At 54.5% G+C, this 9,708-nt stretch overlaps 1 protein-coding gene across 1 annotated transcript in view; it reads right to left on the reverse strand.

The window, feature by feature from the left end:
* LOC118397002 (BRD4-interacting chromatin-remodeling complex-associated protein-like) overlaps nucleotides 1-9,708 on the reverse strand; it is a 70,311-nt gene that overhangs the window by 25,509 nt on the left and 35,094 nt on the right. The window contains exon 8 of the mRNA XM_052468923.1: nucleotides 3,143-3,286. Coding sequence (XP_052324883.1) covers nucleotides 3,143-3,286 — 144 coding nt within the window. The remainder of the gene's footprint in view (nucleotides 1-3,142; nucleotides 3,287-9,708) is intronic.

The following is a 9,708-nucleotide window of genomic DNA, read 5'->3' on the forward strand; positions in this document are numbered from 1 at the left end:
CTTCCAGTTGAAGCTCGCATCCGCTACAAGACCATGGTGCTTGCCTACGGAGCTGTGAGGGGAACGGCACCTCAGTACCTCCAGGCTCTGATCAGGCCCTACACCCAAACAAGGGCACTGCGTTCATCCACCTCTGGCCTGCTCGCCTCCCTACCACTGAGTTCCCGCTCAGCCCAGTCAAAACTGTTCGCTGCTCTGGCCCCCCAATGGTGGAACAAACTCCCTCACGACGCCAGGACAGCAGAGTCAATCACCACCTTCCGGAGACACCTGAAACCCCACCTCTTTAAGGAATACCTAGGATAGGATAAGTAATCCTTCTCACCCCCCTTTTAAGATTTAGATGCACTATTGTAAAGTGACTGTTCCACTGGATGTCATAAGGTGAATGCACCAATTTGTAAGTCGCTCTGCATAAGAGCGTCTGCTAAATGACTTAAATGTAAATGTAAATGTAGTAGTAAATAGTCATATTTACAGTAGTAGTAAATAGTCATATTTACAGTAGTAGTAAATAGTAATATATAGTAGTAGTAGTAGTAGTAGTAAGTACTGTTGTGAAGAAGTTTAAAGCCGGATTTGGATACAAAAAGATTTCCCATGCTTTAAACATCCCAAGGAGCACTGTGCAAGCGATACTATTGAAATGGAAGGAGTATCAGACCACTGCAAATCTACCAAGACCTGGCCGTCCCTCTAAACTTTCAGCTCATACAAGGAGAAGACTGATCAGAGATGCAGCCAAGAGGCCCATGATCACTCTGGATGAACTGCAGAGATCTACAGCTGAGGTGGGAGACTCTGTCCATAGGACAACAATCAGTCGTATATTGCACAAATCTGGGCTTCATGGAAGAGTGGCAAGAAGAAAGCCATTTCTTAAAGATATCCATAAAAAGTGTTGTTTAAAGTTTGCCACAAGCCACCTGGGAGACATACCAAACATGTGGAAGAACGTGCTCTGGTCAGATGAAACCAAAATTGAACTTTTTGGCAACAATGCAAAACCTTATGTTTGGCGTAAAAGCAACACAGCTCATCACCCTGAACACACCATCCCCATTTTTCAAACATTGTGGTGGCAAAAAAAAAGTTTGAAATATCCAATAAATGTCGTTCCACTTCATGATTGTGTCCCACTTGTTGTTGGTTCTTCACAAAAAAATAGTTTTATATCTTTATGTTTGAAGCCTGAAATGTGGCAAAAGGTCGCAAAGTTCAAGGGGGCCGAATACTTTCGCAAGGCACTGTATTAACTAGGTAGCCACTTGTTGTTCGTCTATTGAAATTGAACTTCAGCTCATGAAAATAAATAGCTAGCCAGCTGCTTAACCCTGTTGCCAAAGGCTAACGTTATTAGCAGCCAGCTGCTTAACCCTGTTGCCAAAGGCTAAAGTTATTAGCAGCCAGCTACTTAACCCTGTTGCCGAAGGCTAACGTTATTAGCAGCCAGCTACTTAACCCTGTTGCCGAAGGCTAACGTTATTAGCAGCCAGCTACTTAACCCTGTTGCCGAAGGTTAACGTTATTAGCAGCCAGCTACTTAACCCTGTTGCCGAAGGCTAACGTTATTAGCAGCCAGCTACTTAACCCTGTTGCCGAAGGCTAACGTTATTAGCAGCCAGCTACTTAACCCTGTTGCCGAAGGCTAACGTTATTAGCAGCCAGCTAGCTTCACGTGGCTTGTGAGGCTCAACCGGACCGGGTTGTGAAGCTAATAATAGTTACATAGACCCTAGGCAAATACATTTAAACTCAGTATCACAATTCCTGACATTTAATCCTAGTAAGAATTCCCTGTTTTAGGTCAATTAAGATCACAACCTATTGAAGGATGTGAAATGTCAGAATAATAGTAGAGAGAATTATTTATTTCAGCTTTTATTTCTTTCATCACATTCCCAGTAGTATTTGGTAGCATTGACTTTAAATAGTTTAACTTGGGTCAAACGTTTCGGGTAGCCTTCCACAAGCTTCCCACAATAAGTTGGGTGAATTTTGGCCCATTCCTCCTGACAAAATTGGTGTAACTGAGTCAGGTTTGTAGGCCTCTTTGCTCACACGCTTTTTCAGTTCTGCACACAGATTTTCTATGTGATTAAGCTTCATGATAGCCACTCCAATACCTTGATTTTGATGTCCTTAAGCCATTTTGCCACAACTTTGGAAGTATGTTTTGGGCCATTTGTCCATTTGGAAGACCCATTTGCGACCAAGCTTTAACTTCCTGACTGATGTCTTGAGATGTTGCTTCAATATATTCACAATTTTCCTACCTCATGATGCTATCTATTTTGTGAAGTGCACCAGTCCCTCCTGCAGCAAAGCACCCCCACAACATGATGCTGCCACCCCGCGCATCACGGTTGGGATGGTGTTCTTCGGCTTGCAAACCTCTCCCTTTTTCCTCCAAACACAACGATGGTCATTATGTCCAAACGGTTCTATTTTTATTTCATCGGACCAGAGGACATTTCTACAAAAAGTACTATCTTTGTCCCTATGTGCAGTTGCAAACCGTAGTCTGTCTTTTTTTATGGCGGTTTTGGAGCAGTGGCTTCTTCCTTGCTGAGTGACCTTTCAGGTTATGTCGATATAGGACTCGTTTTACTGTGGATATAGATACTTTTGTACCGGTTTCCTCCAGCATCTTCACAAGGTCCTTTGCTGTTGTTCTGGGATTGATTTGCACTTTTCACACCAAAGTACGTTCATCTCTAGGAGACAGAACGCATCTCCTTCCTGAGCGTTATGACGGCTGCGTGGTCCCATGGTGTTTATACTTGTGTACTATTGTTTGTACAGATGAACATGGTACCTTCATTGTAACAAAATGTGGAAATAAAGGTTTGTGAATACTTCCTAAAGGGCACTCATCATCATATGGTATGTGAAGTCCCGGGAAATTCCCTACTTTAAAATCACCCACACACAAGATGAACAGAGATGGATTGGAATGGTGATTTAGAGAGGAAACAACCACAAGGTCTATGGCCAGGATGAACTGACACAGAGAGAGATCTAGCTGGCGAATGAGAGCAAGACAGAGAGAGAAGCCTGCAGGTAAACACAACGTCCTAACGCAGAGTGGCAGTAGCAGCAACAGGGGGTGGGGTTTAGCATAAAGGGGCTTGTTGTCTACCTGGTTTACCACTGCTGTCTCAGCTAATTGGCTGTCATGGCCCGAGGAGGCTTGGCCAAAGCTGCTGTTGCTGCTGACGATAACGGACGCTGGCACGCCCACTGACACAGTGGAGACGGGATCATTCTCTGTCTGTCGCTGGTCCTGACACGAGCACATTACCAAGTCAGGGAGGGAGAGAGGAAAGGAGAGGAAAATAGTTTAAAAAATAAATTAAAAAAAAGATTGGACAGTTCAGAAGACCAGGGGACCAAGGCATCTGTCTAATCTAGTTGGTGATTGTTAACTGCTCACTTTAGATCAACAACAAAGACAGGGGGACAGAGAGCGAGAGAGAGGCAGGTGGCAGAGAGAGAGCGAGAGAGAAGCAGGGGTCAGAGAGAGAGAGAGGGGTCAGAGAGAGAGAGGCAGGGGTCAGAGAGAGTGAGGCAGGGGTCAGAGAGAGAGCGAGAGAGAAGCAGGGGGCAGAGAGAGAGCGAGAGAGAGAGGCAGGGGGCAGAGAGAGCGAGAGAGAGGGGTCAGAGAGACAGGGGTCAGAGAGAGAGAAGAGAGAGAGACAGGGGTCAGAGAGAGAGAGGCAGGGGTCAGAGAGAGAGAGGCAGGGGTCAGAAGAGAGAGGCAGGGGTCAGAGAGTCAGAGGAGGGGTCAGAGAGAGAGAGAGGCGGGGGTCAGAGAGAGAGAGAGGCGGGTCAGAGAGAGAAGAGGCAGGGTCAGAGAGAGAGAGAGGCAGGGGTCAGAGAGAGAGAGGCAGGAGAGAGAGAGAGGCAGGGGTCAGAGAGAGAGAGCAGGGAGAGAGAAAGGCAAAGTCAGAGAGAGAGAGGACAGGGGTCAGAGAGAGGCAGAGAGACAGGGGGAAGAGAGAGAGAGAGGCAGGGGCAGAGGAGAGAGAGAGAGAGAGCAGGGGAGAGGCAGGGGTCAGAGAGAGAGAGGCAGGGGAGAAGAGAGAGAGAGAGAGAGAGGCAGGGAGAGGGAGAGAGAGAGAGAGAGAGGGGGAGAGAGAGTCAGAGAGAGAGAAAGAGAGAGAGAGGGGAAGAGAGAGAGAGAGAGCAGAGAAGCAGAGAGAGAGAGAAGACACAGGGAGAAAGAGAGAGAGAGGCAGGGGGCAGAGAGAGCGAGAGAGAGGCAGGGGGAAAGAGAGAGAGAGGCAGGGGGAGAAAGAGAGAGAGAGAGGCAGGGGGCAGAGAGAGAGAGGCAGGGGGAAAGAAAGAGAGAGAGAGAGGCAGGGGGCAGAGAGAGAGAGAGAGGCAGGGGGAGAGAGAGCGAGAGAGAGGCAGGGGCAGAGAGAGAGAGAGAGCGAGAGAGAGGCAGAGGGCAGAGAGGGAGAGAGAGGCAGGGGGAGAGAGCGAGAGAGAGGCAGGGGGAGAGCGAGAGAGAGGCAGGGGGAGAGAGCGAGAGAGAGGCAGGGGGAAAGAAAGAGCAGAGAGAGAGAGGCAGGGGGAGAGAAAGAGAGGAGAGGGGCAGGGGGCAGAGAGAGCGAGAGAGAGGCAGAGGGAGGAGGAGCAAAGAGAGAGAGCAGAGAGAGAGCGAGAGAGAGGAGGGGCAGAGGGCAGAGAGAGGCAGGGGGGAGAGAGCGAGAGAGAGGCAGGGGGGAGAGAGAGCGAGTAGAGAGAGGCAGAGGAGCGAGAGAGAGGCAGGGGGAGAGAGAGAGAGAGAGGCAGGGGGGAGAGAGAGAGAGAGGCAGGGAGGAGCGAGAGAGAGGCAGGGGGGAGAGAGCCAGAGAGGCAGGGGGAGAGAGCGAGAGAGAGGCAGGGGGAGAGCGAGAGAGAGGCAGGGGGAAAGAGAGAGAGAGAGGCAGGGGGGAAGAGAGAGAGGCAGGTGGGGGAGAGAGCGAGAGAGAGGCAGGGGAGAGAGAGAGAGGAGAGAGGCAGGGGAGAGAGAGAGAGAGAGGCAGGGGGAGAGCCAGAGAGAGAGGCAGGGAGAGAGAGCGAGAGAGAGGCAGGGGGAAAGAGTGAGAGAGAGGCAGGGGGAAAGATGAGAGAGAGGCAGGGGGCAAAGAGAGAGAGAGAGAGGCAGGGATAAGCGAGAGAGAGAGAGCAGAGGGCAGGAAGCAGAGAGAGGGGCAGGGGGCCGAGAGAGGAGAGAGAGGCAGGGGCAGAGAGAGAGAGAGAGGCAGAGAGAGCGAGAGAGAGGCAGGGGAAGAGCGAGAGAGAGGCAGGGGGAAAGAGAGAGCAGAGAGAGGCAGGGGGAAAGAGAGAGGCAGAGGGGCAGAGGGGCGAGAGAGAGGCAGGGGGAAAGAGAGAGCGAGAGAGGCAGGGGGAGAGAGCGAGAGAGAGGCAGGGGGAGAGAGAGAGAGAGAGAGGCAGGGGAAAGAGAGGAGAGAGAGAGAGAGGCAGGGGGAGAGAGCGAGAGAGAGGCAGGGGGAAAGAGAGAGAGAGAGGCAGGGGGAAAGAGAGCAGAGGGGCAGGGGAAAGAGAGAGAGAGAGCAGAGAGAGGCAGGGGCAGAGAGAGCGAGAGAGAGGCAGGGGGAAAGAGAGAGCGAGAGAGAGGCAGGGGGAAAGAGAGCGAGAGAGAGGCAGGGGAAAGAGAGAGCGCAGAGAGAGGCAAGGGGGAAAGAGAGAGCGAGAGAGGCAGGGGGAAAGAGAGCGAGAGAGGCAGGGGGAAAGGGAGAGCGAAAGAGAGGCAGGGGGAAAGAGAGAGCGAGAGAGGCAGGGGAAAGAGAGAGCGCAAAAGAGAGACAGGGGAAAAGAGAGAGAGCGAGAGAGGCAGGGGGGAAAGAGAGAGCGAGAGAGAGGCAGGGGGAAAAAGAGAGCGAGAGAGGCAGGGGGAAAGAGAGAGCGAGAGAGAGGCAGGGGCAGAGAAAGAGAGAGAGAGAGAGGCAGGGGGAAAGAGAGAGCGAAAGAGAGACAGGGGGAAAGAGAGCGAAAGAGAGCAGGGGGAAAGAGAGAGCGAGAGCAGAGGCAGGGGCAGAGAGCGAGAGAGGCAGGGGGGAAAGAGAGCGCAGAGGGCAGGGGGAAAGAGAGAAAAGAGGCAGGGAAAAGAGAGAAAGAGAGACAGGGGGAAAGAGAGAAAGAGAGGCGAGAGGGAAAGAGAGAGCCAGAGAGGAGTATGGTGGGGGAAAGAGAGAGCGAGAGGGGCAGGTGGGGAAAGAGAGAGCAGAGAGAGGAGAGAGAGGCAGGGGAAAGAGAGCGAGAGAGAGGCAGGGGCAGAGAGAGCGAGAGAGGCAGGGGCAGAGAGAGTTTCAGAGAGGCAGGGGGCAGAGAGAGCCAGAGAGAGGCAGGGGGCAGAGAGAGCGAGAGAGAGGCAGGGGCAGAGAGACAAGATGCTATGTGCCACATATACCTGAGATATTATGAGAGAACATATAGAGAGACATATGAGATGCACATATAAGAGAGATGCAGAGAGGCAGGGGGCAGATATGCAGAGAGCATAAATGTGCATAGCATATATTTTACATAAGAGAGCACAGATAGAGCAAATACAGGAGAGAGCTACTACATGCTATGAGAGATATGTCAATGCTATGCATCAAGGAGAGAGGCAGGGGCAGGAGACATTTAGAGAGAGGCAGCAATAAGAAAGAGCGAGAGAGAGGCAGGGGGCAGATATATTCTTATATATGCTATGAGAAAACATTTGTTTCCAGAGAGAGGCAGGGAAGACATATGAGAGGAGAAAAGAGAGAGAAAGAGGGGGCAGAGAGAGAGAAAGAGAGGCAGGGGGAATATATATATTTAGCGCAGATATATAGAGGCAGGGGCAGAGAGAGCTAGAGAGAGGCAGGCGTGAGATACAGAGAGAGAGAGCAGAGAGAGCGAGTAGAGAGAGCAGGGGCAGAGAGCGAGAGAGAGGCAGGGGGCAGAGAGAGCGAGAGAGAGGCAGGGCAGAGAGAGCGAGAGAGAGGCAGGGGAAGAAGAGAGAGCGAGAGAGAGGCAGGGGGCAAAGAGAGAGAGAGAGGCAGGGGATAGAGCGAGAGAGAGGCAGGGGCAGAGAGAGCAGAGAGAGCAGGCAGGGGGAAAGAGAGAGAGAGAGAGAGGCAGGGGGAAAGAGAGCGAGAGAGAGGCAGGGGGAAAGAGAGAGCGAGAGAGGGCAGGGGAAAGAGAGAGAGAGAGAGAGGCAGGGGAAAAGAGCGAGAGAGAGGCAGGGGGGAAAGAGAGAGCGAGAGAGGCAGGGGGAAAGAGAGAGCCGCAGAGAGAGAAAGGGAGAGATGAGAGAGAGACAGGGCAGAGAGAGCGAGAGAGAGGCAGGGGGCAGAGAGAGCGAGAGAGAGGCAGGGGGCAGAGAGAGCAGAGAGAGGCAGGGGCAGAGAGAGCGAGAGAGAGGCAGGGGCAGAGAGAGCCAGAGAGAGGCATGGGGCAGAGAGAGCGAGAGAGAGGCAGGGGGCAGAGAGAGCGAGAGAGAGGCAGGGGCAGAGAGAGCGAGAGAGAGGCATGGGGCAGAGAGAGCCAGAGAGAGGCAGGGCAGGGCAACGAGAGAGCAGAGAGAGAGCAGGGGCAGGAGGAAAGAGAGAGGCAGGGGGCAGAAGAGCGAGAGAGAGGCAGGGGGCAGAGAGAGCGAGAGAGAGGCAGGGGGCAGAGAGAGAGCGAGAGAGAGGCAGGGGGCAGAGAGAGCGAGAGAGAGGGGGGCAGAGAGAGCGAGAGAGAGGCAGGGGCAGAGAGAGAGAGAGAGAGAGCAGGGGGGCAGAGAGAGCGAGAGAGAGACAGGGGGAAAGAGAGAGCCGAGAGAGAGGCAGGGGGCAGAGAGCGAGAGAGAGGCAGGGGGCAGAGAGAGCGAGAGAGAGGCAGGGGGCAGGGGCAGAGAGCGAGAGAGAGGCAGGGGCAGAGAGCGAGAGAGAGGCAGGGGCAGAGAGAGCGAGAGAGAGGCATGGGAAAGAGAGAGAGAGGCAGGGGCAGAGAAAGAGAGAGAGGCAGAGGGCAGAGAGAGAGAGAGGAGAGGAGAGAGAGAGAGGCAGGGGAAAGAGAGAGAGAGAGGCAGGGGGCAGAGAGAAAGAGAGAGGCAGGGGGAGACAGAGGGAGAGAGAGGCAGGGCAGAGAGAGCGAGAGAGAGGCAGGGGGCAGAGAGAGCGAGAGAGAGGCAGGGGGCAGAGAGAGCGAGAGAGAGGCAGGGGGCAGAAAGAGCGAGAGAGAGGCAGGGGAAAGAGAGAGAGGAGGTGGAAAGAGAGAGAGAGAGAGAGGCAGGTGGGGAAAGAGAGCGAGAGAGAGGCAGGGGGAAAGAGAGAGCGAGAGAGAGGCAGGGGCAGAGAGAGAGCGAGAGAGGCAGGGGGCAGAGAGAGCGAAAGAGACAGGGGAATGGGGCAGAGAGAGGCATGGGGCAGAGAGAGAGAGAGAGGCAGGGGGGCAGAGAGAGCGAGAGAGAGGCAGGGGGAAGAGCGCAGAGAGAGGCAGGGGGAGAGGCAGGAGAGGCAGGGGGAAAGAGAGAGAGAGAGAGGAAAGAGAGGGGAAAGAGACAGGGGGAAAGAGAGCGAGAGAGAGGCAGGGCAGAGAGAGCCAGAGAGAGGCAGGGGGAAAGAGAGCGAGAGAGAGGCAGGGGGAGAGAGAGCCAGAGAGAGGCAGGAGAGAGAGCCAGAGAGAGGCAGGGGGCAGAGAGAGCCAGAGAGAGGCAGGGGGAAAGAGAGAGCCAGAGAGAGGCAGGGGGCAGAGAGAGAGAGAGAGGCAGGGGCAGAGAGAGCCAGAGAGAGGCAGGGGGCAGAGAGAGCCAGAGAGAGGCAGGGGCAGAGAGAGCCAGAGAGAGAGGCAGGGGGCAGAGAGAGCCAGAGAGAGAGAGAGAGTCAGAGAGAGGCAGTGGGGCAGAGAGACAGAGAGAGGCAGGCAGAAGAGCCAGAGAGGCAGGGGGCAGAGAGAGCCAGAGAGGAGGCAGAGAAGGAGAGAGAGCGAGAGAGAGGCAGGGGGCAGAGAGAGAGAGAGAGAGGCAGGGGCAGAGAGAGGAAGAGAGAGGCAGGGGGCAGAGAGCGAGAGAGGCAGGGGGAGAGAGAGCGAGAGAGAGGCAGGGGCAGAGAGAGCGAGAGAGGCAGGGGGGCAGAGAGAGCGAGAGAGAGGCAGGGGGCAGAGAGCGAGAGAGAGGCAGGGGCAGAGAGAGCAGAGAGAGGCAGGGGGCAGAGAGAGTAGAGAGAGGCAGGGGGCAGAGAGAGCGAGAGAGAGGCAGGGGGCAGAGAGAGAGAGAGAGAGGCAGGGGGCAGAGAGAGCAGAGAGAGGCAGGGGCAGAGAGAGCGAGAGAGAGGCAGGGGGCAGAGAGAGACAGAGAGAGGCATGGGGCAGAGAGAGAGAGAGAGGCAGGGGGCAGAGAGAGAGAGAGAGAGAGGGGCAGGGGGCAGAGAGCGAGAGAGAGGCAGGGGGCAGAGAGAGCGAGAGAGAGGCAGGGGGCAGAGAGAGAGAGAGAGAGAGGCAGGGGGGAGAGAGCCAGAGAGAGGCAGGAGAGAGAGGAGAGAGAGGCAGGGGAGAGAGAGAGAGGCAGAGGCAGGGGAGAGAGAGCGAGAGAGAGGCAGGGGGAGAGAGAGAGAGAGAGGGGGGAGAAAGAGAGAGAGAGAGGCAGGGGGAAAGAGACAGAGGCAGGTGGAAAGAGAGAGAGAGAGAGAGACAGGGGGAAAGAGAGAGAGAGACAGAGAGAGAGAGAGACAGGGTGAGAGAGAG

The sequence above is a fragment of the Oncorhynchus keta genome, chromosome 18 (assembly GCF_023373465.1).
Source record: "Oncorhynchus keta strain PuntledgeMale-10-30-2019 chromosome 18, Oket_V2, whole genome shotgun sequence".
In the NCBI taxonomy this organism is placed as follows: domain Eukaryota; kingdom Metazoa; phylum Chordata; class Actinopteri; order Salmoniformes; family Salmonidae; genus Oncorhynchus; species Oncorhynchus keta.